The 22,516-nt window shown below is 42.5% G+C and overlaps 1 protein-coding gene across 1 annotated transcript in view; it reads left to right on the top strand.

Moving 5' to 3' along the window:
• ADAMTS6 (ADAM metallopeptidase with thrombospondin type 1 motif 6) overlaps positions 1 to 5,382 on the top strand; it is a 264,427-nt gene extending 259,045 nt beyond the window's left edge. The window contains exon 25 of the mRNA XM_004608478.2: positions 2,232 to 5,382. Coding sequence (XP_004608535.1) covers positions 2,232 to 2,341 — 110 coding nt within the window. The 3' untranslated portion in view covers positions 2,342 to 5,382. The remainder of the gene's footprint in view (positions 1 to 2,231) is intronic.
• Positions 5,383 to 22,516: the final 17,134 nt, after the last annotated feature.

The following is a 22,516-nucleotide window of genomic DNA, read 5'->3' as shown; positions in this document are numbered from 1 at the left end:
TGCTGTCATAGGTGAGCGGGGCACATTCCTTCTATGGCTGGAGAGGTGGAAGGGAGACCAGAATTCTGGTGGCGGGGTCTCAGCCCTGAAGTGCTGAGGGGTAACTTCAGGACCAAGCCCAGGCAGGCTGGCTTCTAATTTTACTTCCTTGTGCTATTCAGGTGGCCAGTCCTCCTTTCTGTTTATCAACTACATCGTTTTAATACTTCAAAAAGCCACATCTGAAGTTTCTTTTGCACTTTGGGCAGTCATCAGCCTGTTAGAGAGCAAGCAAGGGGTAGTGTCTGCTGAGGGCCACCCCATTAAGTGGGTGTTGTGAAATCCAAAGTGTTTGATTCCATGTCAGCTTTCTCAATGGTTTAATACATCTATTTACCTTAACAAAATATCCTTCTTAATAGCATTGATGATTGTGTTTTAGACTTTTCCACAAATGTTGAGGTGGGGGGGGCTACTTTTTCCTAAGTCATGCCAGAGGAAAAGATGAAATACCAAGAGACCTCCAAATTGAAATATGTGGAGATCTTTTCACCTCCAGTTCAGGCTGGATTTAGAAAATATTATCTGTGGCAGTGAGGACAGGGAGCAGAGGGGATTGAAAACAGGCTTCAATGTGTGAGGCATGTGCTCTACCATGGAGCAACATCCCTGCCCCACCTTAAATTGTTGGGAAGGATGAGTAACGAGAGGCTTCTAAAATCTCATGGCTAGGATAAATGGAGACTTTACTGAGACCGCTCAAGAAAATTGATGATCAATGGGATGATGATGATGATGATGATGATGATGATGATGATGATGATGATTCTTCAATTATAAGAAGTGAAAATTCATTCATTTATTTGCATTGAATATTCCAATTTTATTATAGGACACGAGTACCATGCACATGAGCTCTTGGAATTTTAATGAATTTCTGAGGTCAGAAAAAAACAAATAAGTGAAACAGCAACAAAACTGATCTTGAGGCTGGAAAAAAAATAGTTCAGTGGAGTGTTTGCCTTGCATGCAGCCAACTGAGGTTCAATACCCACCACCCCAGATAGTCCCCTAAGCCTTGCCAGAAGTGATCCCTGAATACAGGGCCAGGAAAATTCCTGAGCATTGCTGAGTGTGGAAAAAAATCAAACAACAACAACAAAAACATAATCTTTTTTTTTTTACACTGTGCTTTACCAAATGTTAAATTACCTTGAACAGTTTATCCAAGATACTTCAGCATAACTACCTGGAATAAGGGAGGGCCTTTGATTCTGAGAGGCATATGGAAATTTAATTCCTAAGTTTACAAAGTATTTTAAATTTCCCAGAAATAAAAACAGTGACCAAAGGACTGCAGAAGAATATTATTATTAGCAGTCCTGGGTTCAGATGGGGGTGGTGTAGGCAACTGAGAACCGAAGGCCACATCCCTTCCTTTCCACAGGCCCCTCAGCGCCATATTCTGTAACCAACCTCCAAGGGGAGATGGAGAAAGAATCACTTATTCACCTTCTGGCTGAACAAACTGCACAGACTTCAACTGTGGCAATTCTAGCACTGAAGAGAAAATACACATAGGAAAAAAGAAGGCCATGTCTCACTTCCAAATTAAAAAAAGACATTTCTACATGTTTCCATAGCCCTCAGACTGCTGCCATTTGAGGCCAACCCCTCAAACTTTTCCTCTTTGTCTAGTGCAGTTGCTGAATCGAGGCCACAGATTTTCATTCACCCAGGCCCATCCCCATGCCTCACAGATGCAGAGATTCTCTGGAGACATGTGTACTTTGGTATCAAACAATGCAACTCATGTTTGATTTTGGATAACCTTGCACCACTGAATAAAATAACCCTTGAGAAAGAAGCAATAAAAGCACTGTAAGAAAAATGACTCATGTTTCCAAGCTGTCTAAAGTGATCACTTATCCCAACAAATGGTAATTCTTTCAAGACACAGTGGGCATGCACCATAGTTATAAAAGTCTGGAAAAAAAAACTTGCAATCATTCTTCTAAAAATGTGTGCTAAAATATATCAAAAGAATGTTTCTGGTAGGCTGTACCAGACAGGATATGCTTAAAAAACAAAAACAAAATCCCCCTGAATGTACAAGCCAAGGAGGATTGATATAAGGTATGTGTGTGTGGAGGATGGGGGTCCTTGCTGAACATCCAGCCAGGGTCATGGGCTTGTTTAGGTACTTGTCTACATGCCTTAATTGTTTTCCATTTTCTGTCCCTGTTTGTTAGAGTGCAAAGATGTGAACAAAGTGGCTTATTGCCCACTGGTGCTGAAGTTCAAGTTCTGCAGTCGAGCATACTTCAGACAGATGTGTTGTAAGACCTGCCAAGGACACTGACCCATGGAAAGCCTGAGAGAGCCTTGTCATTTCATCATGGAAACGTGTCCATCAAAGAGAGCCACCCAGAGGAAGAGGATTGATGTCCTTGCAGATGCATTACCCTGTGGAAAACGTAACCACTGGTCAGCCCTAGCTGACAGGATTTCAATATTATTTTAACTTCTGTGAAGTGGGATTTATTGATCCAAAGTGCTGGACACGGTATTAGGAGGGAATGCCAGATTGGAGAGATCCAAACAACACAGGGAGGCTTGCTTACTGTGGAATGTTTGTGTTCTTTCGAGTAAATCCAATAGCCTGTTTACCTCCTTGGACCATTAAGATAATTTTTATTATGGACTTAGCAATGACACTGAATCCATTTGTATTTAAAACTGTTTAAAATGTAGCTGTTATGACTTGGTCAACTATAGAAGTCAAGAAGATTCAGAAATCTTAAGTCATAGCTTAAAAATATTTACTATACTTTATCTCACTGCAACAGCACCACAATTGAAATTCTCAAATGGGCTTTGAACTGTAATTTAAGGAGCAATTATAAATCAAAAGTAATGAGAGTTTGCATTATTTTTCTTCATTCCACTTAATTTCCTTAGGAACCCCCACCCCCAGTTCTGAACACTGCTGTGAGCCATATATAAACTATATTAAACCAGACAATGAAGGACTTAGTTTAAAGCAGTGCATCAGTTACTGCAGCTGTGCAAGTCTATAAATTCAGTGCTAAAAGATGGTGGCCAACTTGCCATTGTGCAAATGAAGCTGAGATTTCCATTAAAACTTTAAGAGAGAAGCAGTTCATTTTCATGCAGAAGCCAGACATGGGGTTTGGTCAAGATGGAAGTACCAGCCTCCTATGGCCATCACATAGGATGCCTCAGTTCTTACTTGAGTCACCCAATTCATTGTGTTTACATCCTCTTCAGCCTTAGAAGGGCTTCTGCTCTGTTGGATTGTTGCACATGTGTCCTGTCACACTTACTGAGGTGATACCATGCAAGAGAGAGACTGGCTTTGCTTAGTAACAATCAGGCAGACCCGGTGGCTGACAATTACAATGGGTTCCAGATGTCCCTTCTTGGATATGGCAGGAGGGCATTTATTTATATGAAAACAAGTGTGTGTGTGTGGACCCTTTAGAGTATGTGGGTAGGTGAATGTGCGGGCACAGACCTGTGCTATTTCTATGAGTTTTAAAGTAGGCAACGGATAATAACCAAAGAAAAGAAACTCGCGAAGACTAGAGATCATCAAGCATCATTTTAGTAGTCACTCCACCAAATATTTTGTATTTTTTAATGGATATTCTGTATGACAGGTAAATGTGAAACCCAGTTTCTTAGGCAGGTCAAATTCAAGGTCCAACCTACCTAAATTAAATGGACTGGCTCCATTTTCCCCTCATGCACAGGTTTCACACCAAGAGATTTGAAAGCAAGATTTAGAAAAAGAAAGAAAAGAAGGTGCTTGTTTATATTGACATTTCATACTTGAATATTTGTCGCTAGCAGCAGGTTCTTGATGAATGTGCTGTGTCCAACACTCCTGCTTGGCTCTCCGACGCTCTGTACACTCTGTTCCACCAATATCTAAACTCAAACCAAATGGCCAACTTTATAAAGATACTCGCTGCAGTTAAAAAGCATGTCTGACCTAAACCGACTGCTGAGTTCTGAAACCACATGTCAGGTATATCCCGTGTGTAGCAAGACTACGGTTTTTCAGAAAGGAAGAGAGATTCGAAGACTTCCAAAACCAACCTGAACTTCCGGTTTGTGGTGGATAGTCAGTACGGGATGTGGTTTGGTACACTCAGTCCTGGCCATCCATGGCACACATTTGCTCTCTCTCTCTCTCAACACCTCGGCTCACATCCCTGAGCTTTCCAGAGAGAGCTATTGATGCGGCCCGGAGTTATTGCCAGGGCCGCTCCTTCCACTGCCCTTGGAAGGCCAGGCCAAGTGCCTTCTCAACTCTCCAGGGAAGGACAACTGAACAGCCTCTACTCTGAATTCCCATGGTCCCTTGCAAAGAGCAGTAAACTTGGTGCTAATGTGCCCTGGTGAAAAAAACAAAAAGTGAGTCATTTCTGTGCCATTTCAGGCATAGGTTTTGCTACCCAGATCTGCATTTCTCCAACATAGATGCCAACTCATGTTTTTGGTTCAGAAAGTTTTTGTACATTTCATACTCAAAGCTTTTGTTTTCTTAATTTTTTTAACCTTGTCTGAAAACTAACATCAAGAAGGCTGGCTGTCCCCCAGGGCACTGTGTAGTACCCCAACTGGTGCTAGTAGAAGGGGATAGTCAGTACTCCCTCCAGGCTGTGCAAAAGGTGCCTATGTCAAGAGGCAGCTGCCAGGATCACCATCACATGACTTTCTAGAAGGAACCAAGGCCAGAATGTAACAGGACTAAACATCTTCAGATAGGGCCTGGATTTAAACCTGAGACAGGAAAGATCCTATTCCATAGCATATCACAACACTGCATGGCTATAGGATACTCTGTCCCAAATAACAATAGATGGTCAGGGGAGGCAGGCTCTCAAAAATTAGTGAGCTATGCAGACTACTTACAGAACCCTAGAAAAAACTAGTGTCCCATGGCTGAGAGCAGTATCTGCCACTGATGCAAAGACTACCAAGAAAAGGAAAGATAAATATGATTAAATCCAACTGATTAACCCCCTAAAGAAGCATAGACTCCCCAAACAGTCCATTTCATTAGGAATTTTTTTGAGTGAATGTCACATAGATATCCTTAATAATACAGAATGAATTTACCTTTGTATTATTGTAATTAGTTGTTGCTTATTATTTTATACTCAGTATTAATGTGATACACTGTTGCTTTATTTTTGCTTTTGTAAATTATATCCTAATTTATTGCCATGTTTCCTAACACCTGTCCTACATTCATTCTCCTGCTTGTAATGAAAATGTCATTGTAACACTTGATGGAGTGAAATTCCACACCAGGCACAGATTGTTTTTTAAACATAGATAATTTAGTAAAAATAAAAACTCAGCTTGTAAGATTGATTGGAATAAAGTTGTCCATTACTGAAAAGCTAATGTCTAACTTGTAATAGGAGGACTTTAACCCTCTGAATACACCATCTATATTATTCATATTTTCCAGGTATAATTATATTCGGTTTGAGACAATTTGATGCTTTTGTATTGCCCTTCTTAGAGATTGCAACTCGTTTGTGAGTTGTTCATTAATACCTAAACTTCATATACTTTCTAAGTTTCAGATATTTCTGCTGGGGTTTCCCTGCCAGATGCCAGCAACCTGATAAGGCTAGAAAATCCAAATTAACCACTGCTGCTTTGATCATTTTTGTTTGGATTTATTTTTGTGGGGGGAGCCATGGGGGGCACACTCCCCAGTTCTCAGGGTTTATTCCTGGTTCTGCGCTCAGGGATCATGCCTGGAAAACTTGGGGAACCATATGGGGTTCCAGGGATTCAATCCACATGCAAGGCAAGAGTCCTATCCATTGTACTGTCATTTTGGCCCCATATCAAGCATTTGGGATACATAATCTCTTTTCTTTTTCCATTCCATATACTTTTTTTTTTTGCTTTCTGGGCTCACACCTGGCGATGCTCAGGGACTACTCCTATTTCTGCATTCAGGAATTACTCTTGGCAGTGCTCGGGGAACAATATGGGATGCCGGGGAATGAACTCAGGTCGGCCATATGCAAGGTAAATGCCCTACCTGCTGTGCTATTGCTCCAGCCCTTCCATATAATTTTTTAAGTGAGATCCCAGCCCTGGGTCCCGCACACCTGGGTTACTCTGCTGGTTCCTTCTGTGTGAGGCTCCGCTAAGCATGTGGAGAGTGGCCTTGAGCATGGCTGTGGCTGGGTTCCAGAGGTCTTCAGCTGCCAGAGCTCTGCTCAGGGCGGGGAGGGAACTCAACCTCACCCCCCCCTCTTCCCCCCTCCCCCCGCTTCGAGGGACCCGGTGAAGACAGCCAGGCACAGGGGCAAGAGACTCTGTATATATAGGTATATGTGGCCCAACCCTTCTTAAAAAACAACAACAACAAAAAAACACTCGCCTTAGTTTTGATTCCAAAGGCTCCTGTCCATTGTTTCAGCTACAGTCATTTCCAAGCTTCTGATTCGATTAAATTCCCTTCTTTTGAAATATCTCTAAGGGTACTATCCTGCCACAGTACTGATCCAGTACAAAGTGCTCCCACAGACCAGTAGCCTCATGATTAAAATTTTGTGATCCAAAAGATGTATTTTTTTTCATTTTAGTAAAATAATATGAAGGTTGGGTATTCGTTTAGTTTTGTTGTTAAAGTGTAAATTTATATAGCTAGAATAAGAATCACTTTGCGACCTTGTACTCCAGGCTCAACAAGATGGGGAAACTCCTACCATCTCCGGCGCCCCACCCCAGGGATAAACCCAGACGGCCCACCCTACTGGAGCTGGATAAATATCTCACCAGCCGACCTCCACTACCTCCACTACCCAGCCACCACCACACTCCAGGACACTTTTCGGACACAGCATAGGACACTTAATACCCATTTTCCATAATTTTTGCACCATATTTGATAGGCTTCAAATATGGTATGAACCATGGAAACACCAGTAAGGGTGATTAGAGGCCACCCTAAAAGCCTTCATCCTTCTCAGAGAGCCCAGTAACCCCACCTGCACGGCAGAGCTTGGCAAGCTACCCGTGGCATATGCCAACAACAGTAACAACAATGGGCCTAATTTGCCTGACACTGAAAGAGCCCCCAATATGGCAGCGTTAAGAAGGATAAGCAAGGAGAGGCTGATAAAATCTCAGGGATGAACTAGACTGCCAAAACAAAGAAAGATTAAAATGAATGTCTGTACTTTCAACGCACGTACATTGGCATCAGAAGCATCCATCGAGGACCTGATGCTGCAAGCACAGAAGATCAAGTACGACATCATTGGTCTGACTGAAATGAGAAGGCATCAATCACATCACGCCATTTTCGACACTGAAGAAGAACTGTTCCTCGGAACATGTAACAACAGAGGCGTTGGTGGTGTCGGTGTCCTTGTCAACACAAATTTGGCCATGAGCATTGATTCATTCAAATGCCTAACAACCAGAATCGGACACTTATGCTTGAATATATGTGGCTCACTGCCAGCAGTTTATATCTTCATTATCTACGCACCAACATCCAACTACAATGAAGAAGAAATCGAGAAGTTCTACATGGAGCTGGAGAAGTTCTATAAAGAAGACCACACCTTCTACAAGATCATTGTTGGTGATTTTAATGCCAAGATAGGACTGAGAAGGTCACCTGAAGAACTCCACATTGGGTCCCATGGACTAGAATGGAACAAAGAGATTGTCTGAGTTCATCATGTCAACCAAGACCATCCATGGTAACTTACAGTTCCAAAAGGCCGAATATAAACGTTGGACATGGGAGTCTCCTGATGGACAGTTCCACAGTGAAACTGACCACATCATATTCAATTAAAAGTTTTGCCTGACTGATGATCGGACTACCATTTCCTTTGTGCAAAATTCTACTTCACAGAGCGGGGAGAAAGGACTGCAAAGTTTACATTTAAGAAGAGAACTCCCAGAATGACCACCAACTGGGGACTCTTTGGCACTATTGCAGCAACGTGGGAAGATGTTGTCATTGACAACATCAACGAGGAATACAATCAACTGGTTCAGCACCTCCATGACTGCTCAAAAAATGCCGAGAGTGGGAAAGCCAAAAGCAGATGCTTTTCTTCGGAAACTCTCAAGCTCATTCGCCAACGTGGTTTGACACAAGCCTCAGACAACCACAAGCTAACGTCCGAGCTTGCAAAGTTGTGCAAAGAAGCAATAAAGGAAGACCTCAAAGAGAGAAGAGCAGCAGTGTTGGCTGATGTGGCAGAAGCGGGAAAAAGTATTCGCAACGCCCGCCTGTCCTTTGCCAACTATAAGACCAAGATGACTGCCCTCTGACATCCTGATGGATTCATCACATCTTCCAGAAAGGTAATGGAAAGGATTATTCATGACTTCTACTCAGATATCTTTGACAGACACGTCCAAATGTCCACATACCAAATTCCACAGGATGGATATGTCGTTCCCAAAGTCCACCCTTTCTGAAATCCAACACGACATTTCATCAGTAAAGATTCGTACAGCACCTGGTGCAGACAAGGTGAGACCCGAACACCTGAAGAATCTGCCGCCAGTACTCGTCAATACACTGGCTCACTCGGCTCTTCACATGCTATCTGTCTGAATGCAAGGTCCCGTCCCAATGGAAAGCCAGCAGGACTGTTCTGTTGTACAGGAAGGGAGACATCCACGACATCAGCAACTATCGCCCAATCTGCCTGTTATCCGTTGTCTACAAGTTGTTCACTCGAGTCATCCTGAATAGAATAGGCAGGACACTAGACGAAGGACAACCATGCGAGCAAGCCAGCTTCTGAAAAGGATTCAGCATGATCGACCATATCCATATGGTGACCAAATTCATCAAAGTTTCACGAGAGTTTTAGATGCTTCTCTGTCTAACATTCATCGATTTAAAGAAGGCCTTCGATTCTGTTGAGACTGAAGCGATCATCAAAACCCTAGCTAAACAGGGCATTCAAACTCAGTATATCAAGATCCTCTGCGAGCTGTATTATGGATTCACCACCAGGATCTCACCATTCTACAATGAAGTAATCATTGATGTAATGAGAGGGGTTCAATAGGGTGATACCATTTCACCAAAACTTTTCAGTGCCACCCTTGAGAACATCATGCGACGACTGGAATGGAAAGGAAAGGGAGTGAAGGTAGACGGTCAGCAACCGCACCACCTCCGCTTCGCTGATGACATTGTTCTCATAACACCAAACATTAGCCAAGTGGCACAAATGCTGGCCAACTTCGACCACGAGTGTAGAAAGGTTGGACTGCAGCTGAATCTCACAAAGACAATGTTCATGAAAAATGAACTAGTCCCTGACGTTCCATTTGCTCTCAATTGCATCTCTGAATGCAGCAGCTATGTGTACCTGGGTCGAGAACTCAACATGAGGAACGACTTGGCATCAGAACTGAGCAGGAGGAAGAGAGCAGTGTGGAAGGCCTTCAAGAGCGTCAAAGAACTGGTTAAGAGGACGAAGAACCTCTGGCTCTGGGCACATCTTTTCAACTCCACCGTTCTTCCTGCACTAACATACGCCTCAGAGACCTGGGCCCTACGCAAACAGGATGAGAACACTATTTCGGTATCCCAAAGAGGAATCGAAAGAGCTATGCTAGGAGTATCACGTTTCACTCAAGTGAGAGAAGGAATCCAGAGTTCTGACCTCCGTCGATGGTCAAGAATCAGGGACACTGTCTTGTTTGCCAAGATGTTGAAAGCCAGATGGGCCAGACGTGTAATGCGAATCAGAGACGACCGCTGAACTAGAGCTGTTACCAACTGGATTCCACGGGACATCAAAAGACCATGTGGCCGACCACCAAGGATGGTCAGACTTCTTTGTCAAAACCCTAAATGAATGATTTGAGGTTCTTCCTGTTCCTGGAGCAAGCAGATATCATTGGGTTACACTATCACTCGACAGGGACAAATGGAGACATTACTGGCGCCTGCTTGAGCAAAACGAGGATCAACGGGATGACAAGTGATACAAGTGATATAAGAATAAGAATCACTACTTTTTAAAAGAAAAGAAATGTATAATTCAGAAAAGGAAAGGTAAGCCCAGAAGAACTGGAAAACTCTCCAGAAGTGATCACTGAAAAGATTGAAGATTAAGATTGAATCTAAAAAGCACCAGAGAAGCTGTCTGGAATCCTATCACATTCCTACTTTTAAAGTGTGTGGAACAAAGTAGCAAATGTCTCCAAACAGTTTTGGGCTCTGATCTGTAGAAAAAATGAATTCTGCCCATTTTAATTTTGGTCTGTAGTTTCTTTTAACTCAACAAAAGCCTTAAGCTGCATTGATGATGAGGGTTCTACGGGTCATTTCTTATAGCTGTACTGAAATGACACTGTGTGGTACTACAAGGACCCAATCACCCCCTAACGTTCCAATTCCAGAAATTGGGAATTCTGACTATTCCCATTCACTTGAAGCACAGAATATCATTATTGACAACTCCGATTTCTCTAGCATGAATTTTAAGGCTTGTGAAATTTAATCATGAAGTTTCTTCTTGAATCTTCTCATAGATACCTGGCCTTACAAGATTTTACATAAAAAGGAACAACAACAAAAACAAAATTCCATGAGCTTCGGACCAGAAAAGAGCCAGAGTATCTTTCTCAGGTCAAAAGGTACCTTAGTGGGTGCTTTTACAAGCATCAGATCTATGTAGCTCTTGGTGGGGTAGGGGAGGGAAGGACTATCTGACCTGATTCCCCAGAAGGAACAGTTACTGATAGTAGACTTCCCTGCAAGTTCACAGATCTGTGCTCACTCCTTGGAATTCCTGTTGGTAGAGCAATCATACCGAGACAAAGCTCTTGAAGTCCTATGCAGAGATGCCAGTAGGAAGTTCCAGTTCAGGACTAGCCCAGACCTGGTATGGTCTCAGGGTTTGAAAAGAAACATTAGTATGCTCATTCATGGGACAACTAGCATTTGCTGAGTACCTCTTATACCCAGTTCTTGTGCTTGCACAGGTTCTCACGTTGAATGGTTCACAACAAAAGTATGAGGACAATATTATACACCCCCCACTTATAAGTCACAGAAAGTGAGGCAAGTGATACCTCTTAGGGACATGGAAGGGAGCTCGCTGGACTGTACCTGGGATAGAGAACTTGGAAAAGAGGCTCTTCTGCTGGAGAAAAGTTGAAAATTGGTCCTTGTGAAAACATTTTTCCTGAGAACAGTAGACTGGAGACCTTGGGATGGACCTCACGGCTGGAGGAAAAGTGAACTTGAGGGTAGGTGATAGTGCTCTCTATGTAACTTTCAGCATTTTGAGACAAAATTACAAGTGGGAATCCAAAGTGGTTTCTAAGCTTGTAGTTAGAGATTGTGGGAAGAAGAGGAAAGGGAAAGTCAGAGATATTGGAGGATGGATGGTGTCTGCAATGACAGCAGCCAAAGACAACGAGGGGGCCCGCACACTTCCTGAAACATTCCATCCCAGCGACATAGCCCCTACACCACCTCCAAACAGGCCAACTGCCTCCCTGCCCCACTTTATCACACAGGAGTTGAATGATTCCATGTTGGCCGCAGGAAAAGTCTTGAGAAAGAGAGGTGGGTTTCCTTCTGTGTTGGTTGACATAGGACACAGGGCTTTGGAAAGCCAGGCCATTAGGTGGCTGGCAGCAAGTAAGCTCTTGACCTTATGTGGTAGGTCTGCAGAGTGAATCCAGGTGTTCTTTCATCACATGCCAGAATGCATTGACCCAGCTGGCCACCTGCCTCTGCTTCACTGATGGGGCTTTGGTGGCCCTCACCCAAACAGATATGTAGAACTCAGGTGGCCACCCAGGCATGTGCTCAGGCCAGCAAGCTGCACCTGCCTGGCTTAGGCTGGCAACACAGACTTTATGTGCCTCTGTCTCTTCATTCCAATTTCTCCCCAAGCAGGTCAGTCAAGGAGTTGAGAAGAAACACCAAAGCTGAAATGCATGAAGGACTTGTTTTAACGGTCCAAATGCAAACAAAAATCTTGCTCTTCTCTTTCATTTTATTCAGTTTCTTCAATGTTGATATTTTGTATCTCATCAAATTATTCTGATATGAATTAATAGCTATCTGGCTTCTGATTCTTTGGTTTATTATCATTCAAGTAAAAATATCAATGCTGAGTATTGGTATAAGTATAATGGCAGAGAAGGATAATGCCCAAGTTTAAAGAAATGTTCTTGAGTGAACCTTCCTAGGGCTCTAGAGTATAACTGCATAAAAAGAACATTGTGTGATGGATGGAAAAATCCCACACAAGTGGCAAAAATTTAATGTGTCTTTGAATTTTGAATGTTTAACAAAGAAGAAATGTTATCACACCGAGTTTAGCTGCAACAAGAAGTTATTAGATTCATAGATTTGCAGAAGAAAAGCTACTTGAAAAATGATATATTTAATTTTGTAACCTGGAAGATATATTTGTTGAAATTCTGAAACACAGTGATAACCTGTAACTGCATTTAACTTTGGAGATTTTTCTCCAGGAGGACTAGGCCAGGAAGTTGTTATTATCTCCTGTGCTCTGGTCCAAGTCTCACCAATGTGTGAAATTCCTGCCCAAAGGAAGTCATTAGGGACTCAAGTGCATTATTTCATCCCACATTTAATCACCAGTGCAGAAATGACATGTACCATCTTTTATGTCTGGCTTTTAAAATTAATACATTAGACCATAAATCTCTAAATGACTGTGGTCTCATTCCACGTAATCACCATCAGAGTCATTCTGTACTCATTATAACCATTAAAATCATCCTTCAAAACAGGTTTTAAATTGCTTGTTTAGACTATCTTTCAGGATGGGATGGATTTGATTTTTGCAAAAGCCCCAGATGAAATCTAGTGAGTAATTTGCATATAATCATTTTGGCTACCCATATCTTATGTGTTTCACAAATCTGCCCCAGGTGTTCCACAAAAGTTTGTGGAACTCTAAATATTTTCTGAGCAAATGAATGTGTTGAAGGATTCACTCATTTGGATTCAAAAGTTCCATTGTTTTGTCTAAAAGTTGTTAGCATTGCTCTATAATCTGACTGATAATTAATTTAATGCAAGGTTTCACTAAGCTTTTTTTCATTTTTTCCTCCAATTCTAAAATAAGCTGGAAGCCAGACACCTAAACTGTTTGCTATCTGTTAAGGAGAAGAAAGATGTCTGTCCTCTGACGATTAAGAGAACCCTAAAGCCAAGAAGCTAAGCCATCTCTCCAGACACTGAAAGTTAGCAAACAGCTGTCCTTGTTGGGAATTCCTTCCTGGTGTCTGGAGCAAAAACTCTTCATCCAGAGGGGCCAATTAACCATAGTCTGTCAGCAATGCTAATAAACTGGGACTCCGTGTACAGGAATTGGCTTTCTCAGCACTGAGTCAGTGGCCATACAAATGTGCTCAAACTTACACAGTTATACATGTGTTCCATTTGTGTGGCTTGAATCATTTAACCATTTGCTTAATGATAATTCCAAGATAAGCCTGCTCTTTGATCCTTAATTTGATGTGTGTCAAACTAATAGTACAACAGTCCAGCATTGAGTGTCTGTCTTCTCTCTTAATTTGCCTGCCTTCCAGAGTTTTCAAGAAGTTGTTAATGATGTGTAAACAGATACTTCAGCATAGGGGAAACTGCTATTTTAAGGAATTCCAAAAGTGAAGCGAATAGTTGCTTATCTTTAAAGTGAGAATTTTTATCATGGGTTTATTTGGGAGGAAGGGAAGAGAAGGGGATGGATCACACCCATTATACCCACTGGTGCTCAGGAGCTACTATCAGCTCTGAGCTTGGGGTGGGTTGGGGAGGTCACTCCCCATGGTGTTCTTAAGGCCATGTGGTTCTGAGGATCAAACCTCATCCTCCTACATGAAAAGCATGCACAGTAACTCTTTGAGCTACTTCTCTAGCCCTTCACCTGCTTTCTGTGTTTTGCTTTGGGGGCTACACCTAACAGTGCTCAGGGATCACTTCTGGATCTGTGTCAGGGATCACCCCTGGCTGTGCTTAGGGTGTCAGGAATTGACGCCAAGTCAGCTGTGTGCAAGGCAAGTGCCCTACCTGCTATACTATTTCTCCAGTCCTCAATACTATACATTTTCAAGTTATGAATCCATTTTTTCCCAAAATGTTTTCCCAATATCCACAGTTTTTGTATTATTTTTCTTCCTGAAGGGACCAAATCACTTAAAAACTCACATCAATCTCTAAATAGATTCAAAAAGATTTGGTCACCTGGGACTTCTGCTTCCCAAAGCTCACAATGGCAGCTATGTATGGGAACACTCTTGGAGTTTATTGCTGTCATATTTACTCTATTTAAGACTCAGTTGCCCTTAGTTCCTAGCACCCCAAAAGGAGGGTCTCGACAAAGGGATTGGATAAACCCAGGGCAAACTGTAAATTCTCCTGTCATCAAAACAGGACAGGTCAACCACCATAAAACTTGTAATAAGAGCACGGTCATGGACAAATTCTGTCATGATCAAAGAGAAACAACTGGATAAGGACCCTGCTGGGGTTAGGAAGGACTAATCTGCCTAGGGACTATAGTCTGGGATATACAGCGAGATATCCCCAGGAGAGCCACCCTTTAAGCTAAACATATCTCTTACTGTGTCATACAAAATGACTAATATTGTTAAGAAGTAGAATTATGTTGACTGTTTAAATGGTTATGGACTAAGGAAAGGAGAAATATGCCCTTAGATGAAATTCTGCCCTTGACCCCTTAGATGATAAAATTCTGCTCTTGAGTGGATCTCCCAGCAGGATGAGATTTTTGTCTTAGAAGAAGCCTCCCTAGAAGAGCTTTATGTATGTTTATTGTGCTGTCTCACCTATGAGTGGTTGCTACACAAACTCGTTGATTGGGTCAATAGCTAAGGCTGTGAGACTGAGGATGGAGAGACCAGCAGGAGGGACAGTAGGAGATGGGAATGAGGGACAAAGAGAAACTGGAATTGGCGCGTGGGGAGATTGGAATAAATGGCCCGTGATCACCAACCAGCTTGGAGGCCCTGTTCCCTCCTTCATGCATCTGTTGGTGGCGTCTGCAGGCCTGGGTGGGGAAGTGGCTTATGGCCACCAAACATACATAGCAAGTGCTTTTGGGAACACACAACTGCCACTCAGAATCAGAAAAATTCAACTTCATTTTCCCTCAAAATAGTCTAGTACATTGTTCTTCATCAACTTTGTAACAATCCAATTGCTGATAATTAATTAGAAGAAAAACCCTGAGAAAACAAACTGATGGGGAAGTCCCATCTGGAGTTTGTTTTTATCTTTATAAAGTTTACAATAATTTATTCACTGTCACTCTCATCCCATTGTTCATTGATTTGTTTGAGCGGGCACCAGTAACGTCTCTCATTGAGAGACTTATTGTTACTATTTTTGGCATATCCAATACACACGGGTAGCTTGCCAGGCTCTGCCACGTGGGCTCAATACTCTCGGTAGCTTGCCGGGTTCTCCGAGAGGGGCGGAGGAATCAAACTCGGGTCGGCCACATGAAAGGTGAATGCCCAACCACTGTGCTATCGCTCCAGCCCGCAATAATTTATTACATTTAATATTTCAACACCAGTCCCACCACCATTACATCTTCCGACATTTCAAATGTTTCCATCCTGACCCCCAAATCCTGCCTCCAAATAGGATCTAAATAATTTATTTTATATTGCTTGTACTGAACAATCCACTAAAAATGATCCAAAAAAGTTACCTTAGAGGAAAGTGTGTGAAGATTCTTGTATTTTACCCTGGAACCAGTAAGCCCTTTGTATAAGAGATTACTAACATGTTGTTAAAGGTTGGGCCTTGTGTGTGTGTGTGTGTGTGTGTGTGTTTATTTGTGTTTTCTCCCTGAGATTGGTTGCTTTTGGTTTTACACTCCATCAAACATGGTGCGCTACTCTTGGTATATCAGTGGTATAGAGTATGAGATGTCTTTTGGCTACAAATATTGCCACACACAATAGGGATTCTAAAAATTTAAATACGTTTATACAGCTGAGGTTAATTTTTTTTCTTTTTAACTGGATGGTGACTTTGGGGCTCAGAGGCACCATTGTTGCATGTTGCTCTCATCTTGCTGTCTTCTGAGAGATTTGTTTGTGAGTTTCTCAATCATCTCCTTATATGGCACCAGAGGCAGTTCGTGGACGTGACTGCGTGGTTACCAAAAGCACAGGGAGATGGGGGGGAGGTCACTAATTCCGAACTCCAAGCGAGTCTGGAAATTTCAGTCACAAGTCCCACTTACCTAAGTTTTTCAGCAGATTCCCTCATGAATGAGGCTTGTCCGAGTCTGTGAAGATCAGCTGTGAGCATGGTGGCAATTGAATTCTGGAGGTTTTTGGCTGCAAAGGCTCTGTTGGGGTGGGGAGGTGGACTCACCCGCCCCCCTCTGGATTGCCCTGGTCAACAGGTGTTTTTAGAAAAGAAAAATGCTATGCATTATTTAGTGCACAAGGGAGAAGGATTCAGAGAAAAATTATTTAATATCTTTTTTTTAGATAAGAAATTTCAACTTTAGTTTGACTTTTATCTATTTTGAAAAAGTTTTAGCAGATGCAGAAGTAGAGAGACTAGTTTAAGGATTCCTTATTCTTCACCGGACTGGAGTGATAGCACAGTGGGTAGGGCATTTGCCTTGCACGCAGCTGACCCAGGTTCGATTCCTCCATCCCTCTTGGAGAGCCAGGCAAGATACCGAGAGTATCCTGCATGCATGGCAGAGCCTGGCAAGCTACCTGTGGCGTATTTGATATGCCAAAGACAGTAACAACAAGTCTCACAATGGAGACGTTACCAGTGTCTGCTCGAGCAAATCGATGAACAACAGGACAACAATGTGACAGTGCTACAGTGCTATTCTTCACCTGACTTTCACAATTATTAATCATGACCATTGAACTTTTATTGATACCTCTTTCCTGGGGGTTATCCCAGCAGAATTTTTTTATTTCATCATCAACTATAGTCTTAAAAGATACTAACTGTAAAATTTGTTTTACCTTAATTGTATCACCAAAGTAGGGGAATGCAGGGGGCTGGAGTGATAGCACAGCAGGTAGGGCGTTTGCCTTGCATGCAGCTGACCCGGGTTTGATTCCCAGCATCCCATATGGTCCCCTGAGCACTGCCAGGGGTAATTCCTGAGTGCAGAGCCAGGGGTAACCTCTGTGCATCGCCAGGTGTGACCCTCCCAAAAAAAGCAAAAAAAAAAAAAACCCCAACAAAATAGAGGAATGAAATAATCATTGCATTTTCTACTCAATGAGCTCTATCTCAGATCTATTCCAGGCATTATCCTACCACATTGTCATTAGTACTGATTTTTTAATTGAGGAATCTGCAGATGAAGGAGGTTGAGAGACACCCTCACTTTCAAATTCAAGCCAAGCTGTACTGCAGAGGACCAAATCATATGAGAAAATAATTCTTTCACCACCAGGGTTTGCCTGGTTTTCTGTTGCAAGTCATATTTAGGAAGAGTATCCTTAATCATTGCTAGCTGATCTGCTTGTTGGAACCAAAAGAATATTACTAAAACAAGCAGGTTGTGAAGAAAACAGATCTTGCCCTCCTAGCCCTCCTGCACCATGGTTTCTTCCATTCTCCATGACAACTAAGACAACCTAAGACAAATGATCTTGCAAGTGCCTCATTGCTGCCAAAGATTTCTACCATAGTTTTCTTCATGATTAACTAGTATCACCCGTAACTAATTTCAGTAACTAGTTCAGTTGTGATAATTAATTAATTAAATTTTCTCAACTATGGAATAAAATGTGTGATTTAAAGTTATCTTTCTAGGGAAGGGCCATGATGTTTTCGAAAGCATTTAAATAGCCGGATTTCTTTTTAATGTGAGGGTAGTGCAGTGAGAAAGAGACAAATATTCTCTAGACAAATAGACAAATGTTCATAAGGTAATGGGTACCTGGGAGGAAAAGAGCCTATTGCCACAGAATGTGTGTGTGTGAGCACACACATGTATAGAGAGAAAAACAAAGAAAAGAGAGACAGAAAGAGGAGTGAGCAATAGGGCTTTTGCCCTCAAGGACTGTGTTCAGAGCACCTGAATGACATGAAAGAAACCATAAATTTGATCTCTGGTGCTTCCACATGTGTTGAGCACAATCCTAGGGCATGTCATTTATGCCGGTCAACTCTGCTGTCTATCTGCCTCATTTAGCACCCCAAGAAATTTCTCACCGTATTACAGCCACAACTAAGAGAATATGACCATGGCAAGCACCATAGCCAAATATATGTGACGCTCAGTTATCACAATAAAAAACATCAACAGGGAAGTGTTGCAGGTGGAAGAGGTGATTCCCACCAGAAAAAGTAGAATTCTTCTGATGGCTTACAAATTTTTATTGAGGTCACCTGACACCTGCTGATTTGGGTAAAGTGGGATTGAGGGAAGAAGCCTCGAGAAAAAGGTGCTTCTTCCTCTCTGCTGCACTCACCTCAGCTACCTAGGGAAGTTCAGCTACCCAGAGAAGTGCCCAGCCTGGGTTAGGACTGGGTTAGGACTGACAGGATGGATGTTGGTGCTGTACCAGCCTCAAGAGGCAGCTGATAAGCTGCACCTGAAGTCAGCTTGGTCTGCGTGGCACAGCGACGTGGTCCCCATCACACAAGTTCTCAGGGAGCCATGGACTCAGTTGTGTTAACTCCAAAGTGAATTTTTCCTGAGCTAGTGAATCCTAGAGAATTGTATAAAAGATTTGCATACAAAATTGTGACGCTTAAGGGCACAGCAGTGAATCCCGAAAAACAGCAGCTTACCTGAGATCTCTCCAGACCACTGGGTGTCCTCAGATGGAACGGGTATCCCCTCTCCGTCCACTCCAGATGAGCCGCTGGTTGCCACAAGCTTTAGAAAGAAAAATCCAGGTACATGGTGACAGGGTCTGAAGATGCCAGGCCACATGACGGTGGAGACAGTTGGTCCATTCCTGCCCCCCTGTCCCTTCGGGGTCCTGGATATCATGCCCACGAACTGCCTCCAGATGATATTTAAGTGCCCCTCCTCGACTTTGATCCAGATACTCACAAATGAATCTCAAAATGCACTAGCTCTCTACAGAGATGTTTCTGGATCCCAATCATTTACATATTTAGAATTCCAGGAGCGTACAGCCACTTATGTGCAATCTCTCATGATATCCATAATAAGCAATAAAAAATAAAATAAAAAAATAAAATATCTAGAATCTACCTGTGGCTTGAACAGTGGTGGGAAAATTCTAAATGGTGGTGGGAAGGTATAATGGTGGTGGGCAGGTGTAATCGTGGTGGGATTGGTGTAAAAATATTGAATGTAATCAATCATGTGGACAAGTTTATGAAAGTAAAATTTTAAAACAAAGTGGAAAGATTGCACTTTCTCCAGAGGAAGATGTGATAACACATCAGTGCATCACTTACATATTTTTTTAAAAAAAAATTGTATTGGATCACTGTGAGATACAGTTACAAAGCTTTCATGTTTGAGTTTCAGTCATACAATAGTCAAACACCCATCCCTCCACTAGTGCACATTTTCTACCATCCATGTCCCCAGTATTCCTCCCCTCCCATTACAAGTCTTCCCCTGCCTCCATGGCAGACAACTTCCCCCATACTCTCTCTCTTCTTTTGGGCATTATGGTTTGTAATCTCTCAGATACTGAGAGATTATCATTTTTGGTCCTTTATCTACTTCAGCATACATCTCCCATTCTGAATGATCCCTCCAACCATCATTAACTTAGTGCTCACTTCTCTATTCCAGTTGCCTTCTCCCCCAGTTCATGAACCAGGCTTCCAACTATGGAGCAATATTCTTGGCCCTTGTGTCTACTATCCTTGGGTGTCAGTTTCATATTATGTTATTTCACAAATGAGTAGTCATTCTATGTCTGTCCCTCTCTGACTCATTTCACTTAGCATGATAATCTCCATGACCATCCATTTTTAAACAAATTTCATGACTTCGTTTTTCCTAACAGCTGCATGGTATTCCATTGTGTAGATGCACCAAAGTTTCTTTAAGCAGTCATCTGTTCTTGGGTACTCGGGTTGTTTCCAGATTCTGGCTATTGTGAACAGTGCTGCAATGAACATACAGGTGCAGCTGTCATTTCTACTGTGCTTTTCTGGCACACTCGGGATATATTCCCAGAAGTGGTATTGTGGGGTAGTATGGAAGCTCAATTTCTAGTTTTTGGAGTAATGCCCATATGTTTTCCAAAAAGGCTGGACCAGTTGGCAATCCTGCCAACAATGAAAGAGAATCTCCTTTTCCCAACATCCATGCCAGCACTGATTGTTCTTGTTCTTGTTGATGTGTGCCAGTCTCTATGGTGTGATATGATGTCTCATTGTTGTTTTGATTTGCATTTCCCTGATGATTAGTGATGTAGAGCATTTTTTTCATGCTTTTAGCCATTTCAATGCCTTTTAGCCATTTGTATTTCTTTTTTGAGGGAGCTTCTGTTCATTTCTTCTCCCCATTTTTTGATGGGTTGGAGGTTTTTTCTTGTACAATTCTACAAGGCATCACTCACATCTTAACCTAAGCTCTCGTTAAAGCAAGTGACAAATGCCCCCAACCCCGCCAAAAAAAAAAAAAAACACACACATTGTGACACTTAAGAAGTTAAAATTTATTATACAGATCAAGTAGATGGGTCTGGGTTTCTTGTGTGTGAAGTCAGTTGTTTTGTGTGTGCGTGCACGTGCATATGTGTGCGCATGTCTGATATGGATTACCACATCCTGGTCTCCAGTGTAATGTGATCTCGTCTTGTCCCTGTTCCTTTCTTGCCTTTTCTGTCCATGTTCCTGATCTGCAGTCTGTCTAGCTGAGAGGAACCTGCCATCGATGTCTCTCTGCAGAGACATGCTGCTTCATCTCCTGTTACTGGACTTCTCTAGACTGTTCCATGTTGTCCCCACTGTGTGTGGGTGAGACTCCAGCACTTTGTACCTTGTCACTGTCCAGGACGGTGATATCTAAGTGACTGGATTAGATTCGTTTTAGATGAACTACTTTATGTGGTGCACCACTCTTCCTCTCCCACTGGATCAGTTAGAGTGAGAAACGGCTCTTAGCAAGGAAAGGAGAATCAGTCCTAGCTTTCGCCCAGGCTTTTCAGGAATGTCTTCTCTCACAGAAAAGAATTGCATAAGGAGACAGAGTAGTGAAGTAATTTTACTTAAAGAAATATATTTAAGAGGGCCAGAGAGATAGTATAGTGGGTAAGATGCTTGCCTTGCACACAGCCCACCCAGCATTCCATATGGTACACCAATCTGTACTGGGATTGATCCTTGAGCACAGAGCCAGGAATAACCCCTGAGTATCAGTAGGTGTGGCCACAAGACCCAAAATTTAAAATATTTATGTATATTGAAATATGAAGGGAAGAAAGAGAAAGAGGAGAGAGAGGGAGAGAGAGAGAGAGAGAAAGAGAGAGAGAGAGAGAGAGAGAGAGAGAGAGAGAGAGAGAGATGTTCAAGAGAGAGCGTAAGCTTCTCCAGAAGGAGAAAGCCAAGAGCACACATCTCAGGTTGAGATGCAGGCCAGTCTCCAGCCTTAAAATGAGATGCACGTGCCTTTAGAAAGTTGAGTTCATAGTAAGACTTCTTCCCAACTGCTCTGGACAGGATTTCTCTGCATAAATAAAAATTAATATAGATGTTTCCACAGAGAACCTTGATTTTCCTTTCATATTCTTAACATCACCTTTAGATTCTTCTCCTCTTCTGAAGGGGTTCACCAGTCTCTGGGTGGTGGTTCATTTGCTTATCAAAGAGATTTGATCCTTATGCCTGCAGGCAACTTCAGGGCTAGGCTAATTTCTTCCTTGTTTTATTACTTCCCCTGCAAAATCTGTAGTCTGAGCAGTAGAACAGCAAAAAAAAAAAAAAAAAATGGCACTTGCCCTGCTGACCTGGGTTTGATCCCTGAAACCCCATATGGTCCCCCGAGTCTGCCAGGAGCACTTCTTGAGTTCAGAGTCTGTAGTAAATCCTGAGGACAGAGATGTGGTCCCCAAACATAAAACTAAAACAGAAAATAAAAAACAAACCCTTCATTACCAAGAACCCTCATGTATCTCATGTATCTGCCTGCAATTAAAGAAGTATGACCCCATTTGCCTAAATAAATGAAGGGCAAAAACTGGAGTCTCACTTCTGCCAAGTAAAGGGAAAGAAGAACAACTGAGCTGAAAACTTGTATACTGAATGGCTGAGCAACAGTACAGTACAACCCAGTTTCAATCCCCCACATGGTCCTCTGAGCTCGCCAGGAGTGATCCCTGAGAGCAAAGCCAGGAGTATTAAGAGTAAGCCCTTAGGGCCACTGGGTGTGTGTGGTGGTGGTGGTGTGTGTGTGTGTGTGTGTGTGTGTGTGTGTGTGGCTGGAGGGTGGGGGAGTGTTGTGTGCGAGGGAACCTGAGTCCTTGTGTT

The sequence above is a fragment of the Sorex araneus genome, chromosome 1 (genome assembly GCF_027595985.1).
Source record: "Sorex araneus isolate mSorAra2 chromosome 1, mSorAra2.pri, whole genome shotgun sequence".
NCBI lineage: Eukaryota > Metazoa > Chordata > Mammalia > Eulipotyphla > Soricidae > Sorex > Sorex araneus.
This window is presented reverse-complemented; position numbering and strand designations above follow the sequence as displayed.